Below are 19,052 nucleotides of genomic sequence, written 5' to 3'. Positions count from 1 at the left end.
TAAAATCCGCTAATGTTTGTCACGCCTAAAAAACTAAAATAATAAAGAAAAACACTGAAACATTTTTAAATTAAACTATTTTCCCATTAGATGAAGAACATATTTAGAAAAAGTAACGTCATAGTGTACTATTAGCCTATAGCATGGTGACACCTTGTCATGGTAACGCCAATATAGAACCACGACACGAGACTACGATGCAATTTTGAAACATTTTTGTGTTTATTCCACATTTATCTGAATAAAAACGGGACGACTGCAGGTTTTCTTGGTTCACACAAGCCATTAGGAGGCGCTGATAGGTTCGGCTTCATTTACTATCAAATTTATAGAAAAAAAAAAACTATGTGAGCACACGATGACAAATGCCTTTAAAACGATAAATTAAAAAAGTGTAATAATAAAGATGTGTAATTATTTGTTGCCAACGTTTCTTCATCTAATTGATTTATAGTTTTAAGCTACATATGACAGAACTTTATAATCAACAACTTTAAGAAGTGAGGGTCTTATTTAACTGGGAATATAATGGCACTGACACACAGAAGCCTTAAAGCTCATGTAAATAAATCATTTTAATTTTATGCTTTGTGTTTTTAGCAAAACGGCAGCACCACTCATAACTGTTTGTCTTTAAAGAAAAACATTTTAAAGATAAAATTCAGATTCATTTAAATCCACTTTAAAGATTTAGGTGAGCTTTTGGCGCCATCTTGTGGACAAACAAGCATTACATCTATTTAAAAAAAGGTTTTGTCATAAAACTTTGGTTTTTGTATCTTTAAGCAGAGAGGAAAGTTGAGTCAGAAATAAGACTTATGTTTGTCCACTCATTCACCTTTTAAATCAGTTCTATATTCTTGCTTCTGTCTGGTTTTAAATCTGTGTTTAATCTGTAAATAACTAACCTGTCCCACTTATCCTGCCCTCCCTCCAGGTCAAGTTTCAAAGTTTCCTTCTCCTCTTTGCGTTACATCAAAGACGGCAAATATTTACTGGAGCTGGACGTCAATCAGTTCAGTGGATTTTAACCTCCAGTCTTCAGCTCTGCAGGCCTCCCTTAATAGAAGAGCTGTCTTTCTACCCCCGGGCTGTTTTTGTTATTTTTATGTGCATGTGAGAATATGAGCGTATAAAACCTCACAAAACCTGGAAACATGAGGTGCCTGCTGTTGCTGCTTCTGGGGCTCGTGATTCCCCGTCAGAGCTGCTGTTTCGAGTTTGTGATCGACGGAGAATGGGAGGATGATGATGTGGTGAGTTGAAGGGAGCTGGAAGGATGGCCATTGAAAACCAACAGATGTATTTGTGTTCAAATGTATATACATTTTAAAGACCATATCTTCAGTTTTTACGTTTTATTCCAGAAACAGGATTTTCCTGATAGAAACGAGGTGAAATTGAGAACATTTTGGAGAATTTTAAAGATCAGAAAAGAGTACAACGTGCATAATTTAAACCGTTTGTGTTTATAAAAACTTCTCTAAATGTAAAAACGGTGAACAACAGCTACCTGAATTGTCAAAAAAATAAAATAAAAAGAATACTTGATAAATAATCTTCAGCACCTTCTTCATCAAAATCTAAAATTCAGCTGCATTTGTTTTTTTTCTTAAAAGTAGAACTTTTAAACCCTGAAGTGTGTCTGCACGAGAAGGAAATTCCACCAAACATTAAACTTTTTTTCTGCAAAAAACCACAAAGACGTAGAAGCTATTCACGTTCAGTTTTCTTTTCTTCATCAGTCAGCAGCTCAGAGTCATCAAGAGCATCGAGAGAGGCACAAGGTGAGGGTCTTGTTTTTTTTGGGTTTTTTTTCTGCCTCTGATATCCTGACCTGTGATTTTCATTTCTGTTGCAACCTTCTTATCGATCTGTTTGATGAATCTGCCCGATCTTGCAGAAATAAACACGTCTGACACCAGCTGAACTCTGCGGTTTCTGGCTCCTGATGTGTCCTGATGGAAGGTTTTAAATAAAGGTTGTTTTTTTTTTTTCTTCTTCCAGAGAGCGACACTGACCAGCGAGGAGCAGGAAGACTTTGGGGTATGATCAGCCTCTTGTTGTTTTAACTGTCTCCACTGTGACAGAGTTGAACCTTATCTAGCAATCAATAAAGAGATCCTCGTGACTGACAGGTTATTGACTTTGTTTGCCCCCACCCACCCCCCTTTATTCTGATCAAGTTTTTATTCTTTGCACATCTGTGGAGATATTCGGTCCGAACACACTTCAATTCTTCGAATGAAAACAGCTAAAAATTTACTGACAAGATCTATTTAAATAAACAAAACAAAACCTTAAAGTATCTATATAAAGACTCTTAACTTCTTCATCTCTTGCAAAGCATGACCCTGAATAAATCATATTCTATCATGCTAAGAAATCCTGTTAAAACAGAATGACTAAATTAAAACTATAACAGCAGAAAAATGTCAGAGAAACATCAAACCCCTATGACTCCAGCGTCTGCTGACTGTCTTGCCCAGGCCATCACTGGACAGGACATCACAGTCAAGAGTTACAAGGTGGAGAGCCGCATCACGTCACGCTTCGCTCACGTCACCGTCAGGAGCTCGGTGGTCAACTCGGGCACCAAAGCTCAGAGCATCGCCTTCAACGTGCAGATCCCCAAGCGAGCTTTCATCTCAAACTTCACCATGTGAGCCAAGGTTCCTACACCTCCGTCCGTCCGCCAAAGCAGAGCAGGCGGGGTTTCAGCTTCTCCCTCTGTTGCAGGAACGTGAATGGCATCACCTTCGTGGGCTCGGTGAAGGAGAAGACCTTGGCCAGGAAGCTGTATGCCAGGGCCAGATCGAGGAACCACGCAGCTGGCATCGTCAGGTGCTGGACCACAGTCTGGGGTTGAGCTAATTCACCCAGCTACACAACTACAAACAATCAAAAGTGTTGTTTTTTTTGTTCTGCCTTACAGGACTAACTCCCAGGACCTGGAGGTCTTTAAGACGGAGGTCCACGTTCCTCCCGGCAGTAACATCGAGTTTGAGCTTCACTATCAGGAGATGATGGAAAGGAAACTCGGCTTCTACGAACATTCGCTGTACCTGCAGCCTGGGCGGCTGGTGCCACACTTCCAGGTGAGGGGTTCATAATTAACGCATGTTTCTGTGTCTGTGTGTCGCAGAACGCCCTTCTTTAACCCAATCTCGTTTTAGGTGGATGTGTACATCTACGAGCAGAATGGAATTGCCTCTGTGGAAACATCAAACACGTTTGGAACTCAGTTTGCAGAGCTCATTAAAGTTACGTCGACCAAAGACAAAGTAAGAATGACACAACCTCTACGCAGTTCTAAAGTATATATTTTTTTATTTGGATTTAAGTTGAGTTTGTGCAAGAGGTGTTGGTTTTTATGGTTAATTTGAGTTCATGGGTTCAGGGCCCTCAACAAACTTGCTGTATTTGCGTACAAAAGCTGCACCAGTGTTTGCCACGCACCTTTGCCCAGGTATTTTTCGACAACAACACCAAGAAGACTTTCTTATGCTGAAATGAAAACAAAACGCACACAAACAGAAAAGGTACCTCGGCTTAAAGCGGCAGAAATGTTGTTGTTTTTGGAACAGCTCTGTCGTTTCTTCCTAGCCTTTGTTCCCTGTGAATTAATTTGCTACCGAACAAATCTAAAACCTTCATGCCACATTTGGTTTTCTAACACTGGAAAACTTATTTAGCGTTGACGTGCTTTGTTTGGGTTTTTAGAATGCAGTGATTAGCAGTGAAATGGCCTCATATCATGAATGGACTTCCACCATGTTTTACTGTTTTATTTATTTTGTCACTTATAGACTAAAGAATGCATCAGATACCCACTGCTGCTTTCTTGATATAATTATTCTCTGCTGATTACTTCTCTGTGCCCAGGCTCATGTTGTCTTCAAGCCCAGCGTACAGCAGCAGAGAGAGTGTGCGAACTGCACAAACAGCGCCATAGACGGAGAGCTTACGGTCAAATATGACGTAACCAGAGACAGCACCTCCGGAGAACTGCAGGTATTGCGCATTTTACTCATCCGGGGTCTTGTAAAAATATCTTCTTTATCGCTTTTAACATCGATGGAAACTGTTTGAATGGGACTTCGATGTGTGATTTTTACGGTTTCTTTCAGGTGTCCGACAGCTACTTTTTCTATTTCTTGGCTCCTTCAAACCTCTCCCCTTTTCCAAAAAACATTGTTTTCGTTATCGATGTCAGTGGGTCCATGTGGGGCGTCAAAATGAAGCAGGTGAGAACCAACGCTTCACATCTGTTCTCTATGAAAGGCTCTTTCTTGTGAAGATCTTGCGGAGCACTGCCCTCGTGTGGCCAGTTTCCAGAATGCATTCAATTTTTCAAAATTCTCTTACAGACAGTGGAAGCCATGAGAGCTATTTTAGATGACTTGACTGTCGAGGATCAATTCGGCATTATAGACTTTAATCACAACGTGCGCTGCTGGAATGAGGACCTGGTCCCTGGCTCCTCTCTTCACACCACAAGTGCGAAAAGCTACATTGAGAGCATCAAACCCAATGGAGGTACGGCAGAGTATCATTCTTTAATCATGAACATTTGCAAAGAAATGATAAATTTCTAATTTTTTATGGTTTCATTTTATTAGCGAGAAACAGAATATTAAATTAGAAAAAATATGTAAAAGTTAAAAATTGATTTTTGCATCATTAAGGGAAGCAAGTATTTGATCCTGTAGATTTCTGGCCTCCCACAAATTGGTTATGAGCCCACGTTGCACACAGATTAGAATCTGTCGATCAGTTATTCGATTTCAGACACCCCTGATCTCAGCTTGTTCACGAAGCACACCTGTCTGGTGTCTGTTGGTGTAAACTGGCTCACATAAACATTTTACTGACAGGCACCAACATCAACGAGGCACTAATGAGAGCGGTTCAGATGCTGATGAGGGCGTTCAATCAGGACCTCATCAACTCTCGCTCCATCTCCATGATCATTCTGGTGTCTGACGGAGATCCCACTGTTGGTAAGAACCAGCCGGAAGGCGTTAAGACCACAAACACACATATTTAAGTTCTCTTGTCGTGGCTAGCCATTCTTTGAGACAAAAACGGAACAGAAAAAGGGCGACGCTTGTGAAGCAAACTCACAGGATAAAGACCAGCGTCAGCCATCGTCTCTTTAGCTTTTCACGTTGAGGCCTGAATGTGGATTCTCTCCGCAGGAGAGATCAAACTCAGCGTAATCCAGAAGAACATTAAGCGGGCGATGAGGGAGGAGTTCTCTCTCTTCTCTGTGGGCATCGGCTTCGACGTGGACTACGACTTCCTGGAACGTATCGCCATGGAGAACAGGGGCATGGCTCAGAGGATCTACGCCAATCATGATGCCGCCGAGCAGCTACGGGTACGACAGCCGCAAGAAAAACTGACAAAAGAGGCACCATAAGGCCTTTTCTCTTCATTGCTTCACTAGAGCCAAATGGAAATTATTTTTTTAAGCTGCTGTTGATTTTACAAATCCTAAATTAAAAGCTTAGGATGTCACTAAAGAAACAGTACCAATAAAAGTTAAATTTACCTTGAGGATATTCTAAACCTCTTCCCTTTTCTTTGTCCTTCTGCAGACGTTTTACCACCAGGTTTCATCTCCTCTGCTGAGTAAGATCGCCGTTCGCTTCAGTGATGAATCTGTGACGAATGTCACCCAGAGCCAGTTCGATAAGTACTTCAGCGGCTCGGAGCTGGTGGTGGCCGGGCGGGTTCTGCCATCAGAGAGCAGCTCATTGAGTGGCTACACCTCGGCATCATCTGTGAGTGGAACACACACACACTGACTGCTTTGCTGCAAGCTTCTTTTTGGTTTCAGGGTCTCAAGTTCGTCTCTCTCTCTCAGCCTGCACGCTGAAGATGAAATGTTTTTCACTGTTCGGTGAGACAGGCCTGCTGGTTTACAAAGAGTAAAGACATCCAATGGGACCCTTCCATCTTTGTCACAAAAGCATGTTTCTTAGGCTTATGGTGTCCCAAACTTTGAGCTGCTCAAAATACTATAGTTGTGATAATTATTAGTTTAAAGAAATACAAGCAAGCACAACATTTTTAAACATTTTGTCACTAAATAAAGTTAACTTTGTGGTAACTTTGGAGCATTTGACTCAAAAAATTAACTTCTGACTGAAGGACGATTTTGGATATTTTCAAGTAGGGTTTTGCGATAAGATGGCGGTCAGTATCTTACTTGTTGCAGGCAGCTTTTTGAAATACAGTTTAATTCTAACTGGATTGACAAGTTAACTGAACGCAGCCAAGACCAAAGTCTTTTTTGTCATTTAAAAACAGCTTTAAAGTTCGAAATCTTATAGCAGTTCATGCAAACGCTATTTTTTAAACTTTTATGCTGACGTCAGGTTTGCATTACATTATTATTCCTGTAGGAATATTACAATATTCTTCCAGGAGGTGCCCCTGGCTGCACTGGAACTGCTACAGCCAGCTGTTGGTGCAGAGAAATTGGTCTCGGTCATGTTTTCGCGTGAGCCATTAGCTCCATTTCTCCAAACTGCGGTCATTCACAAAACCATCTCCAACAGGACAGATATTAACTGTTCATAACCTCTCCCCTGAATCCAAATTCAAGATGTCCAACATTCAGTATTCTTCTAAAAGAATATCTTCAATTGTTTGTATTAGAAGCACTTTCTAATAGTGTCCACTGTCCCATTTTGTCCTGCAGGCCAATATGGACCTCATTTTGGAAATGGATGCTGACATCCACAAGCTGGACGAAGAGCTGGCCAAACAGCAGCACTCCTTCACTGGATTCGCCAAACAGATGTGGGCTTATCTCACCATCAAACAGCTGATCGGTGAAAGGTGAGAGTCTGAAGTACAAACTCAGGTCTGAGGTCAAAAATCTTAATTTGATTTATATCAGATTAAGTTTGGATAAGTTTTCATGCTGCACCCTACTTTGGAGGTAGAAAGACACCTCCCCCCACCCCCCCATGGGAAGTGGGGGTGCTGAGGGTGCTACACAAAGCCAAAATGCTTATCAGACAGCTTTGTTTTGTAGCTCATGTCACTGCAATATTCAGCAGCAGTGTTGCACGTTTTTCAAATGTTTTTTTGAGTAAATCAACAAGTATTGTCAGTATTTTAGTGCTTGACAGCTGCAGTCTGACTTCCCCTGCAGGTCTTTGGCTCCAACAGCAGCTAAAAAGAGGAAAATCACCCAGCGGATCATTAGCTTGTCTTTGGATCATCAGTTCGTCACGCCGCTCACCGCTCTGCTAGTGACAAACGACGATGACCCCACGGAGATGCTGCTGGCCGACTCCCCGATGGACCCCAAACACGGCTGCTGCTCAGGTGCCTGGAAAAAAGAAAAAGAAAAGCAACATTCCTTTGCCACATTTAACGAAAACTCAGACATTCTTCTGGTAAAGGAAGAAGACTTAGAACATAATAAAGCTCTGTCTAAAACAAAAAAAGGGAATGCTATCTAAATACAAATGTGGGTTGTTTGACACTTTCTCAGCTCTTCCTGCCACATCTCGTGTTACTTTCCCTCCCCGACCTCCTGGTGGTATGGTCTATGCAACTCCACCTTCACGTCCACACTGGCTCTTACCAGCCACTCAGCCACCCACCCCAAGTCAGGTTAAAAAGGGTGAAGTGGACGAGACTTTAGTGACGACCAACGGGGTTACCAGAGGTAACACATGTATAAGATTTCAGAGCATCAAAAACAAGCTTCCATCGGCAGTGTTACCTGTCACTAACCAGCTCAGTGTTTCTCCCCCAGTGGACGAAGACCCCCATTTCATCATCCGACTGCCTAGAAGTAACATGGACGTCTGCTTCAACATCGACTCCAAGCCAGGTCACATCCTCAACCTGGTGTCAGACATTGGAACAGGTGCTCCAGTTTCTGAAAAGATGTTCATAAAAGTGCTTTTTGGTTGTTGTTGTTCTTTGCCCTCATTTTTTTCTTGTCAGATGTTATTTTTTAAGCCTTTTGCATGCAGCATTTTATCAACCACTGCTGCAAACATGACCACTGCGATGTTTGCAAATCTTAAAGGGATAGTTCAGATCTTTTAAAGCACGGTTCTGTCAAACAGTTATGAGTAATTAATGTCTCGTCCATTGTAGATGGCTTTTTGAATTATCTTTGTTTGGAAAAACAGAATTTCACTCTTACCCTAATTGATGAGCTAACGGCTAGCCCCAGCACGATGAAGGCCAAAGTCGATTACTGTCGATTACTTAAAATAACTTCAGTCTTGAAAAGTTTCAAAACAGCTTATGCAAACACTATTTCATGAAGCTTTACAATGCTGTCAAGTTCATATCGCACAGTTATTCTGGCAGCAATAGTCTGATATTCCTTCAGGAAGTGCACCAGGAAGTGGTACAGCTAGCTGCTGCTGGTAATTGTGCTTGCAAATCATCATAGAATTCTTTGTAAATAATGAAAAGTGTTGGCAAAATGAACTTTTTGGTCGTGGCCGCGTTTGGACTAGCCAGTAGCTCCTTAGTTTGGTCAAAATTAAACTCAGTTTCTCCAAACTGAGATTGCTCAAAAGGTTGCCTGCAACAGGTACGATATTAATTGTTCATAACCTGTCCACTGAACTCCACTCTCCATGTCTCTAACCCCTCCACCTTCCTGTCTTGAAGGTGTCGTGGTCAACGGTCAGTTAATCAGCTCCAAAAAGGTTCACAAAGACAAACTAAAAACCTACTTCGGCGTTGTCTCGGTCTACTACCAGCCTGAAGGATTCAGTGTGACGGTCAGCACTGACCGCATCACCACGACTGATGGCAGGCGCAGCAACGTTTTCACCTGGGGGTCCACCGCTGAAATCACACACGATGGGTAACTCCAGGCTCCTTAAACCACCCCGTCCGCCTTTCTGAGAGGACATCAACTCCATGTGTGGCTTAACCCTGTTTCTGTTTCAGGGTGACGGTTTCTATTGTGAAGAACGCTCAAGCCACCATCACGATAAATAACAGGATCCAGGTAACGGTGCTGCTTCACCGTGTTTGGAAGAAACATCCAGTTAATGTGGACTTCCTTGGGGTTTACCTTTCCAACAGCAACCAGTATTCGCCTCTGGTCCATGGACTCATAGGTAGGCCGATAAGTCACCAAAACCAGGCTCACAGTTCTACACAGATCCAGTTCACTGAATCACTGTAGGCAAACTTTTCACAAAAGCACCCGCCCTCCTCAAATAAAAAAGCAAATTTTTAAAAGAATTTTCAGTGAAGAATGCATGCTAACCCTAACTGTATGCTTTATTATCTAATTAATATAAATATGAATCTAAGAATTTCCTTCATGAAACATTTAAAAAGCTAAAGCTATCTATTCAGAGAAATAATGATGCATTATTGAGTCAGTTTTAAGAACCAGCATCAATTGTAACTGCATCGTAAAACACTACAACAATGGTTTTAGCTCAGAGCTGTGGAGGGAAATTCAATTATTTGATGAAAATAAATGTTTATGGGATATTATCTTCTTGTTCAACTAAATTTTTCCTATTTCAGATTACAGTTCTCATGCAGCTTATACTGTACATCAGTAAAGACATCGTGGGTATATGGAAGTCATTCTTAATGGACCCTCATTAAGTTCAACCAAGCAAAGACGGAAAGAGACAAATTTCAGAAGTTTAGAACGATCACTCTACTGCATCATCGCTAATAGCTTAATAAAAGGAACAAAGTATGGGATATGTTAATTGTGACATCAGTGCTGTTGTTGAGAAACCGAAACGAACAGCAACAGTGCAGGTGGAAGTCAAATGTTCTGTAACTTGTAGGATTCAAGCAGAGACGCAAACTGAAGACAATGTGCTCTCAGTGGAGTACCATGACTGCAGAAAAACAGAAGGTTATCATTATTCTTCTGCAGTGCGCACGCATCAAACTTGATTTCATAGCTAAGGTTTGTGCACCATTTGTGGCACAGGAGCTCTCTCTAGTGGTGCAAACTAGACAACTTTATATGCTATTTTTATGTCCTACAGCCTACATACTGTTGAGGATAAAGATGGATTTTTGCTGTTAGCACACAGTTGCTTTTAACGCTCGACTAGTTGCACAACACAAGCCTGACTGATCTTAATGCTTGCTCGCTGTGTGTTTATGGGTGTGGAGCAGGGAGTTTGAAACAGGGATCACCAACAAAATTCACTCAGAATCCAGAATTGTTTCTTAGCAAACCGCTGGACCCAACCTCTGATAATAAATCATAAAATTGATCACAGACTTAGCCTGTTTAGTATAGTACCACACTATATTAAATCTAATGTTTTTGTATATTTATTTTAATCATATTTATTATAGGCAAATCTCGATGAAATGACGCAATGACGAAATGGTGTGTTAAATGGAGATCCAGGTTGGATATTTGTGGAAAATGTTTACAGGAAACGGGAAGATAAACATTTTGCTCCTGGTCAGGGAAGGAAAGATGTCACACTCAGAGCCTAAAATGCTGAAGCTGAAGAAAGAAAACCACAGCTTTTATGAATCTGAACACCCTCCCCAGTGGCTTCCAAGTGGGCCACCAATTGATGATCACTGCTGTTTTATAGCAACTTTTTGATCAAATATATTGTTTTAAATATAGATTAAAATTATGATACTTGAGAGATAAACACCTGTGGTACTAAATACTATAAAAAGTTTGACAAATGTTGTCCTCATTCATTAGATGTTTACAGTCTCAGTGTTGCCTTATTATCACTTTTTACCAAGTTTAAGCTGTAGTTTCAACTCAAATGTTTGGTCTCACAGGGCAGTTTTCTCAAGAGCCTGAGGTGAGAGTGTACGGCGTCCATGAAGGAGCCGACCCCCTGAAGAAGGAGGCCACCATGGAGGTGAAGGGCAACAAGCTACTTGTCACCAGGTACTTCACCGTGCATTTAATTAAAATAATAATACAAACGCTTCCTGTTACGAAGCTAAACCTGTGTATTTGTGTGTCAGGGGCTGGCAGAAGGACTACACATGGGACAGGAAGCACGGCTCTAATGTCTACTGCTGGTTCATTCATAACAGCGGGAAGGGTTTCATCGACGGTCATTACAGCGACTACATCGTTCCAGATCTGGACAGCTTCCTTCAGCTGCCCTGAGCATCCACACACACACAATCACCTGCCACCCGCTGTTAGATCTTAGGAAAAAAACCTACAACCATTTAAAGAGTCAAAAAGAAGAAAACATGCAATGTCACAAGCGTAACTATATATCTAAATTTTTTCTTTATTAGAAAAAAAAGTGTATTTTTTCCATTTGCACAGGTCTAAAAGTGATGTTTGTCAAATTTATTAGGGACAAAACATTACATCTGCATGAATCAAGTCACAAAATAAACAGAAATAAAACAAACCGAATTTAATGTTCCAAGTGTCCCTGATTTCCCAGGTTAGTAAAGTGTGGGATGTTTGTATGTACATATGAGCATCTGGGAATAAACTCTGACACAGTAGAGTCCCTCAATCCCTCAATACGAGCGTCAGACGTTTAAACAAAATGTTTGAGCTTTTCAGGCCAGTTTGGAAAAGTCTTCATAAGCGATGTCCACTCTATCCCCTTTCTGATGACCCTGTAGATAAAAGAGAATAAAATTACTATAAAGCCTAAAGTTGGCATTAAATTACCATCACCACCTTCTGTTTCTACAGAATATTTCGCATTAGTTCTTGTAGCTTTTTCCAACACATCACCAATTTCCCTGTCATGAAAGCTTCCTAAATGTTCTTGTTTTGTCTCATAAAACATTTTTTGGACTTTGGATTTAGTGACTAAAATAACTTTGGCACTGGGCCATCAAACATTACCTCTGAATAAACCATACTTTTCTTTTTTGTTTTCCCCAAAACACATTTCTTTTCATGTAAAAAAAAAAAAAAAAAAAAGATTTAGGTGGTGAGAGAAGCACGTACTGAGTCGAGTGTGAGTGTTGCACTGAAATTTTTCTCATTGATGCCCTCGAGCACGGCTTCGGTGTCCCTGTACGGACCGTTCAGGATCAGAACCCGTTTACCTGCAGCAAGTGTCACAACAAGTTCAACAATCTGATGCTCAGCTGTTTATAGAAAGACTCTGTTGGTTTAAATAAAAATAAATAAAAAAAGTGTCTGACCTGGAGCAGGTATGACCGTCTCCACGTGGTTCTGGTCCAGTTTCAGTTTGTCTCCGGAGTCGATCATTTTCACCACTGCGGCGTATTTGTCTTGCACTTCCTGCAGTCAGAGGAATCCACGACTATTACCAAAACTTTTTTTTTGGTCCCACACACCATTACCTTAAATAAATACATCACACTGTTACCGTGACAACAGCCTTCTTCTTATGGTACTTTTCTCCAAGCCTCTTGGTGACGACTTTGATGACAATGTTGGGCTGCAGCCAGTAGTCAGTTCTGACTGAAGACTCCTTCTTCTTCTTCCTCTCCTCCATCTGAACAAGAAAAGCATCCCACAAAACGATCAGAACATTAAATTACATCTCGGTGAACACAAATAAACTACACAAGCACCACCTCGATGATCTCCTCCAGGGCTGATTTTTTCTTCTTCTCCTTTCTATAGTCTGAGCTGGAAGACGTGTCTTTCCTCTTGACTGAGGATGATGACGCTGTAGCTTTCAGAGCGCTAGCCCCGAGAACAGAACTAACGGGAGACACAAACACATGATCAGAGACAGAAAGGTGAAAGATTGAGTCGTATGAGCAGCACTGAGAGGTCTGTACCTTGATTTGGAGGAGCTGGGTACAGGTGCACTCAGATTGAAAGCAACTGCAAAAGAGAAGCAGATAAAACTTTGAGTGCAAAACCAAATGTCTTTGTTAACAATCTGCTCACACGAGAGAAAAACAAACCTTTTTCGTCTTCGTCCTCACGTTTGAGTTCAGTGTAAACCGGATTGTCCTGCAGCAGAAAAATCCAACAAGGGAGAAATTAATTGAGATGTGTTTTGACGAAGCTCTGTCCGAGGCTTCTGTTGCTACCCACCTCTGCCTCCATGCCGTCGCGGCCTCGGCGGACCTGCTCCTCGATGAACCTGGCGCTCCTCTCCTCATCGTCCAGCTCCTGCTTCTTCTTCCTCGCCTGCTCTTCTTGGCGGCGGATGGTCTCCGGGTCGCGGTCGATATACTGAATGTACCAGCCTTTAGGGGTCTCGTCAACTTTGCAGAAACCTAGCAGCAACATTTAACAGATTAACGGATATGTAGACCAATATAATTTCCCAATCCCTTTTTTTTTGTTTTTAAATTTACCTTCTCTGCCCAGCCATTTGGTGAAGTCAGTGAGAGTTTCCCACTGTGTGGAGTTCATATGGATGTGCTCCCGGTGACTGATGTACTCGTTGTAGACGATGTTGTTGTGCACTCGTTTGGTCCCTGGAAATGAGATCATTATAAAAACAAACACTTTTCCTAAAGTTGTTTGAAAAAACATCTGCAATCTTTTCTCACCAAAACGTCTTCTGAGCAGCTCCACGAAGTCGCTTTTAAACTCACTGTAGGAGAAGTAACATATACGTATTACATTTCTTTTTCTAAGCAAATCCTTCATATGTTGTTATAGGTTAGTTATTCACTGACAGCATCGCGACAAACTCACTTAGAGAAGTAGTCCATGAACTTCATTGGGTTTTCTGAGGCCAGCAGCAGCTGTCTCTGATGGGACTCGGACATGCAGTGACATTTAAAACCGTTCTGCCAACAAACAACACAGAAACATGGTTAGAAAGTGCCACAACAACAAACACACAGAAAAAGGGACTAATTTAATCATCATCTCACCTCATCTCGACATTGTTTTTGACACATCTGACAGTACCACCTCAACTTCTGGAGACCTTTAGCTTTTATTCGGTTGCTAATCGCCTTAGGGGACAAGAAATCTGCTTTGCCCATTGCGACCGCTTAAAATAAACAAAAATAGTCGTTTTATTGCTGAAAAAAAGCGTATTTCCCCGCAGATTCGCGGCTAAAACACAACAGCTAACAAGGTAAACAGTTTCCGCGTGCGAAGCATCGAAACCTCGCGAACAACTATAAAATCTCGCGATACTGTATGCTGCGTTAACAAACAGCTCGTAAATTCATTATCTTTCGAAATAAATCGTTTAAACATGACGTTTTTGTGTTCTAAATAAATATGTTCAGATACAAAGAGTCACTGAATATATAAAAACATTGTTTAGCATAGATAAACACCAATAGGATTATATTTTTTTAAAATCAATGAAAATAAATATTTTCATGCAAGAACTGGCTGCTGGGATAGGCTCCAGCCACCCTAAACGGGAGAAGTGAGTATAAAGTATATTTAACAGTAATAAAATATATATTTTTAAAAGAAACAACAATATATCATTATACATAAAAAGTGTAAGGTTTGTGAGCGTGAAGCTCATCTTGACAAACTGTCTAGCAGTCCATGAAGGCAACGTCCATCCATCTTTTCACTTTACCTTGCGCCTGCGCAGTCCTGCGTGTCTGACCTTCATAGCCGTAACTATGTTCGCCAGGACCAGCGCGTTGGTTTTCTCCCCACAATGGTAAAACAAATGCACCTCCACAACTACTTTTGTTGTTGTATTTTATGTGCGAATTTCACGTAGACACTAGGTAAAACTAAGTATGTAGGTTCTACTTTGTATCGAACGCCCTTTTTTACGGGGAAGGACGTGCTAACATGCAGGCCGCGGCTAATGAATGACAGCGAGGTGAATGGATTTGCTTAGCCGGCTAGATGCTAATGCTAGCTCAACTGACAATTTCATGTTAAATGTTTCGTTATATAATATTATGTTAACATTAGCCTGTTAGGAATGCTGTTATATGTTGATAATACTCGCAGTGAACGCACATATGCATAATTTTTGTTCACAGTGGGCAGGTCAGGAACATGGCTACCTTGAAGGACAGTAAGTACTGTTAAATTCTGCTCACTTACAGCAACTAGATACAAACATAATACCATATAATACACTATAATGTCAATGTTAAAACATTCTAGACTCCAAAACTAAATAACATGTGCCTAAATGGATTGTTGTGAGAAATATTACCCATCAAAGTCTGTAAGAACTCACACGTTATTATAGTTATTATATTTATTTTTTTAAGTAGCTCATATGAGTTTACTGATCAATTCTCAGTTCTGCATTTAGTAGTCTGTTCTGGTGCACCTTTGCAGCATAGCTGGATGATTTTTAATATCAAGTTCTTACTAAACAAATGGGTCATTTTAGGGTGACAGATGTTTGAACTAATAACTAATGACTGAACCAGGTTTAGCTCACACATGCAGGTATGTATTAAAATCCTGGCACGTATTATGGTTTGCAGGTGGTAAATGTAATAGATTGTTGGACATTTGATACCAAATCATGAAATTCACTGATTAAAGTTTAAATATTTAGGGTGTTTTTGGTGTAATTGGTAGAAAACTAATAAGAATATGTACTTTTGAGTTCATCCCACGACTATAGTTTAAGGCTATCAATGATTTATCTAATTCTTATGATTGGAAAAAAACATTTTTGCCTTTTTTGTTTGTTTTTTTTTGTCAAAAATAGCAGATTTGTTGTGGTCACACTAAAAGAAGAGGAATGACTGTTGTTTTTAAATGCGTTAATGAAGAATAATACATAGAGTAGAGATGCACCAATTGCAGCTTTTTAAAAAATTTTTGGCTGAATATTCTTAAAAAGCTCTGACCTGCCGTGAAACTACCTCCACTCTTTCTTCAGTCACCATTCGGTTGAAGTCCATCAAGAACATCCAGAAAATCACAAAGTCCATGAAGATGGTGGCCGCAGCCAAGTATGCTCGTGCTGAGAGGCAGCTGAAGCCTGCACGTGTCTACGGCACCAGTGCTATGGGTATGTCTTCAGTTTTATTTTCTCAGTTAATATGAATCCGTTTTATTCGTAACGTGTTCTAAACTGAGATTCTCCTCCTGCGTCCCAGCCATGTACGAGAAGGCTGACATCAAGGTGCCTGAGGATAAGGCCAGCAAGTATCTGATTGTTGGTGTGACCTCTGACCGTGGGCTCTGCGGCGCCATCCACTCTGGTATAGCCAAGACCATTAAGAGCGAGATCGCCAACCTGACCAGCGCTGGCAAGGAGGTGATGGTGATCAATGTGGGAGACAAGCTGAGAGGCCTGCTGCACAGGTACTAACAGTCAGGAATCCAGTGTCAACTATCGGTTTGTCATATTGGTCACTTTTAGCTTAAAAAGCATATTTCATCACTTTTGTTGCTTTTATTTTTAGTGGCGGTGCATGAGATGTTTTTTGTATTGGATTAGTTTGCTTTAAAATGCTATTTGTCAGAGTTTAGAAGATATCAGAGTGAAGCTGTACTGATTGTTTACGTGTACCTCCTCGTCAGAACCCATGGGAAACACATCTTGTTGAACTGCAAGGAGGTCGGCCGCAAGCCACCCAACTTTAATGATGCCTCCGCCATCGCCACGGAGCTGCTGAACTCTGGATATGAGTTTGATCAGGGCTCTGTCTTCTTCAATAGATTCAGGTAAAGTTTAAGATTTCAACTGTGGGAGGGAAAAAAAACCCTGTCTGAAATACAAATAGTTTTAATCGAAATTAGTCTAACATTTCTGTTCATGCAGGTCTGTTATCTCCTACAAGGCAGACCATAAGCTGGTGTTTTCCAACGACACAGTTGCCTCCTCAGGTAGAAGCTGTGGTTTTGATGAAACAACCCAACAGAGAGCCCTAAGATTCAGAGACGCTGACCTTCTCTCCCCTTCCCCTGACAGAGACCATGGGGATCTATGATGACATCGATGCTGAGGTGCTGAGGAACTACCAGGAGTTTTCTCTGGTCAACGTCATCTACCTGGCCCTGCAGGAGTCCTCCACCAGCGAGCAGAGCGCCAGGATGACTGCGATGGACAGCGCCAGCAAGAACGCCTGTAAGACTTCAGCCTTACAGGCTTAGGGAGGGGGATGTAAAAAGTAGAAACCTGTGTCTGGATTTTCACTGTTCAGTACTGCTGGAACACTGTTGATGCCACACTGGATCAGTAACCGAGACAAAAGAAATACTATGATTAGTAAGAGGTGGGATCTGAGCTAGTCTAGTGCTGTGTTTAGTGTTAAAAGTCCCTATATATCAGATTATAGAACTGGCAGCTTGGTTAACATTTCTTAACTTGGACGAATTTGTTTCACGTTAGTTTCCATAGAAGCAGCTTACGTAGTGAATTAAAAGATTGTTTGGTTTTCTGAATCCAACAAAACATCAGCGAAGCTCCTCAAAACTAATTTGAATCCATTATTTTCATGAGTTTCCGAAACTACAAGTTCTAATGAGCATTAATTTCGATGGTAAAGAAGCACTATTTGCATCCTCTGCACAGTAGTCAAAAAATGCTTTGATTTTAGACTCGAGATTTTTCCACACCCAATGTTCATTAAATGCATCACAGTGTCAGTTTTGTCCCGCTCAAGTCCGAGCCTGTCAGAATATTTCCTGATGCGTTTACCTGTTGAATCTGACGTTGAATTTCGTGAGCGTGTTTTTCCCCATGACACATTGAAGTGCCTTGTATCAGCGAGATCAAGTGTGGAAAAATAAATCCAACGTGATTTATATCTTGTCAACACTTGATGTGTTGAACAGGAGTTGGGATATCCTCGCAAACAAGACTGGAAAGTTTTGATGTTAATTAGTTTTTATTCAGTAGCCTTTTACTCTTTTTTTTTTTTTTTTCTCAATTTCTGTTCTCTTACAGGGATCATAAACAAAACAAAACCAATAATTTTAGGTTTTTTTGTTTTTTACATCAGGATATATTTTCTTTTCTTCTCTTCTTTTTTTGGGGGGAAAAGCAGGTATGGTTTGTAAAATGAGTTCCTCAAATAACTTTTTCAAATCAATGGTGTTTAACCGTCCTTATTGTTTTCAGGAACACCGTTTGATGTGATGAACTTTGTTTTGTGGATTCCAGTTGATAATGCGGAAAATACCGAAGGTTTTGGTTCAGTTCCACATGGTTGAATCAGAATGTTTCCATCACTGTTCGGATGTTGTTGCTGTAGTTTTTGGAGCTGAGCCTCTTTGTTTTGTTTGTGCTTCCTTCAGCTGAGATGATTGACAAGCTGACCCTCACCTTCAACCGTACCAGACAGGCCGTCATCACCAAGGAGCTGATTGAGATCATCTCCGGAGCTGCTGCCCTGTAAGTTCCTCGTCGTGTCATCAATCTTGTCATCCCTCTGCGTTATCGTCTTCCCCTCTTCTTTTTGTTGCACGCCTTTCTGTCCTTCATCCACTTGCTTTCCCTCTGACTCACCCTCTCATTATCACCCTCCCTTGTTTCCTTTACCTTTCTGACCCCAGTAACCATTCTCTCCCCCCCTCTCCCTAAAGATTCCTCCTTGGCTTTAAAAGTCTTTAAATTTTCAAAAGCTGCCACATTCTTTCATGACTAATTCTCCGCTCTGACCTAACCTGCTGCTCCTCACCTCATGCTGAACTCAGGGACTGACGCTTGTCCTAACAGAGGAGGTAACATGATGGAGTAGGGTTTAATGTTAGGATCCCCTTCTGAGTTTGTCAGAATTTAATTCAGTGGGTTAGATACCCTTTAGCTTCATGTCATAGCTTTAACACAGATCTGAGAGAACTTCTCACCATTCTTTTTTTTTTTTGTTTTCAGATAAGTGGGTGAGGTCATCATTTCCACACCGATAGCTCTTCAGAGTCCTTCAGACACGTCGTCGAGAATGAACATTTGTGCTTCTATTTGTAAAATATATGAAGAAAATAAACCTCTTACAAAGAACCATCACTTTTGCTTTAGTCTCTGTTTTTGTTTCAGTAAATTCTGATTGGGCTGGACGTGTTTCATGTGAGTTCATGACCTCAATTCTCCTTCAAATGAAGATGTAGGGCTTTTTACAATATTTGAAGCTAAAACTGGATAAGTTGAAATGTCAAAAATGTTTCTATTTGTGGTGTTTTCCAGCAGAATGTTTTTTTTTTTTTTTTTACCTAA

General features: G+C 40.9%; 3 protein-coding genes across 4 annotated transcripts; 2 read left to right on the top strand and 1 right to left on the bottom strand.

The window, feature by feature from the left end:
- Positions 1–972: 972 nt before the first annotated feature.
- itih2 (inter-alpha-trypsin inhibitor heavy chain 2) lies at positions 973–11,520 on the top strand. Its single transcript, XM_017411657.3, has 21 exons — positions 973–1,256; positions 1,746–1,787; positions 2,008–2,046; positions 2,490–2,662; positions 2,740–2,844; positions 2,936–3,098; positions 3,177–3,284; positions 3,886–4,014; positions 4,131–4,247; positions 4,371–4,539; positions 4,878–5,003; positions 5,202–5,383; positions 5,604–5,789; positions 6,713–6,852; positions 7,172–7,347; positions 7,517–7,693; positions 7,784–7,897; positions 8,662–8,860; positions 8,947–9,119; positions 10,795–10,906; positions 10,987–11,520. The coding sequence occupies exons 1-21, from the start codon at positions 1,158–1,160 to the stop codon at positions 11,132–11,134; spliced, it is 2,877 nt and encodes a 958-aa protein (XP_017267146.1). The 5' UTR covers positions 973–1,157; the 3' UTR covers positions 11,135–11,520.
- kin (Kin17 DNA and RNA binding protein) lies at positions 11,245–14,071 on the bottom strand. Its single transcript, XM_017411658.3, has 12 exons — positions 13,813–14,071; positions 13,631–13,725; positions 13,483–13,526; positions 13,285–13,407; positions 13,019–13,203; positions 12,886–12,934; positions 12,757–12,802; positions 12,547–12,676; positions 12,336–12,464; positions 12,148–12,247; positions 11,948–12,048; positions 11,245–11,607 (listed from the first exon to the last, which is right to left on the bottom strand). Exons 1-12 carry the CDS (start codon positions 13,924–13,926, stop codon positions 11,548–11,550), a joined length of 1,176 nt encoding a protein of 391 aa, XP_017267147.1. The 5' UTR covers positions 13,927–14,071; the 3' UTR covers positions 11,245–11,547.
- Positions 14,072–14,454: 383 nt separating this feature from the next.
- On the top strand, positions 14,455–18,845 carry atp5f1c (ATP synthase F1 subunit gamma). 2 transcript variants are annotated; one of them, XM_017411472.3, is made up of 9 exons: positions 14,455–14,573; positions 14,908–14,942; positions 15,771–15,902; positions 15,991–16,198; positions 16,418–16,561; positions 16,659–16,723; positions 16,809–16,964; positions 18,137–18,233; positions 18,714–18,845. In XM_017411472.3, the coding sequence occupies exons 1-9, from the start codon at positions 14,533–14,535 to the stop codon at positions 18,715–18,717; spliced, it is 882 nt and encodes a 293-aa protein (XP_017266961.1). In that variant the 5' UTR covers positions 14,455–14,532; the 3' UTR covers positions 18,718–18,845. The 2 variants fall into 2 exon arrangements, with proteins under 2 accessions (XP_017266961.1, XP_017266960.1); XM_017411471.3 differs by lacking the exon at positions 18,714–18,845 and having other exon boundaries at positions 18,137–18,237.
- The last annotated feature ends 207 nt before the right edge of the window (positions 18,846–19,052 follow it).

Source organism: Kryptolebias marmoratus, linkage group LG18 (assembly GCF_001649575.2).
Source record: "Kryptolebias marmoratus isolate JLee-2015 linkage group LG18, ASM164957v2, whole genome shotgun sequence".
In the NCBI taxonomy this organism is placed as follows: domain Eukaryota; kingdom Metazoa; phylum Chordata; class Actinopteri; order Cyprinodontiformes; family Rivulidae; genus Kryptolebias; species Kryptolebias marmoratus.
Note: the sequence above shows the minus strand (reverse complement) of the source record. Positions and strands in the feature narration are given on the sequence as shown.

Coding starts and splice junctions, on each gene's coding strand:
- itih2 (XM_017411657.3), top strand. CDS start 1,158: ATGAGGTGCCTGCTGTTGCTGCTTCTGGGGCTCGTGATTCCCCGTCAG. Junction 2,845..2,935: donor CACGCAGCTGGCATCGTCAG/GTGCTGGACCAC, acceptor TCTGCCTTACAG/GACTAACTCCCAGGACCTGG. Junction 6,853..7,171: donor AAACAGCTGATCGGTGAAAG/GTGAGAGTCTGA, acceptor CTTCCCCTGCAG/GTCTTTGGCTCCAACAGCAG.
- kin (XM_017411658.3), bottom strand. CDS start 13,926: ATGGGCAAAGCAGATTTCTTGTCCCCTAAGGCGATTAGCAACCGAATA. Junction 12,465..12,546: donor CCCTGGAGGAGATCATCGAG/GTGGTGCTTGTG, acceptor TTTCTTGTTCAG/ATGGAGGAGAGGAAGAAGAA. Junction 12,248..12,335: donor AGAAGAAGGCTGTTGTCACG/GTAACAGTGTGA, acceptor CTCTGACTGCAG/GAAGTGCAAGACAAATACGC.
- atp5f1c (XM_017411472.3), top strand. CDS start 14,533: ATGTTCGCCAGGACCAGCGCGTTGGTTTTCTCCCCACAATG. Junction 14,574..14,907: donor TTGGTTTTCTCCCCACAATG/GTAAAACAAATG, acceptor TTTTGTTCACAG/TGGGCAGGTCAGGAACATGG. Junction 16,965..18,136: donor CAGCGCCAGCAAGAACGCCT/GTAAGACTTCAG, acceptor TGCTTCCTTCAG/CTGAGATGATTGACAAGCTG.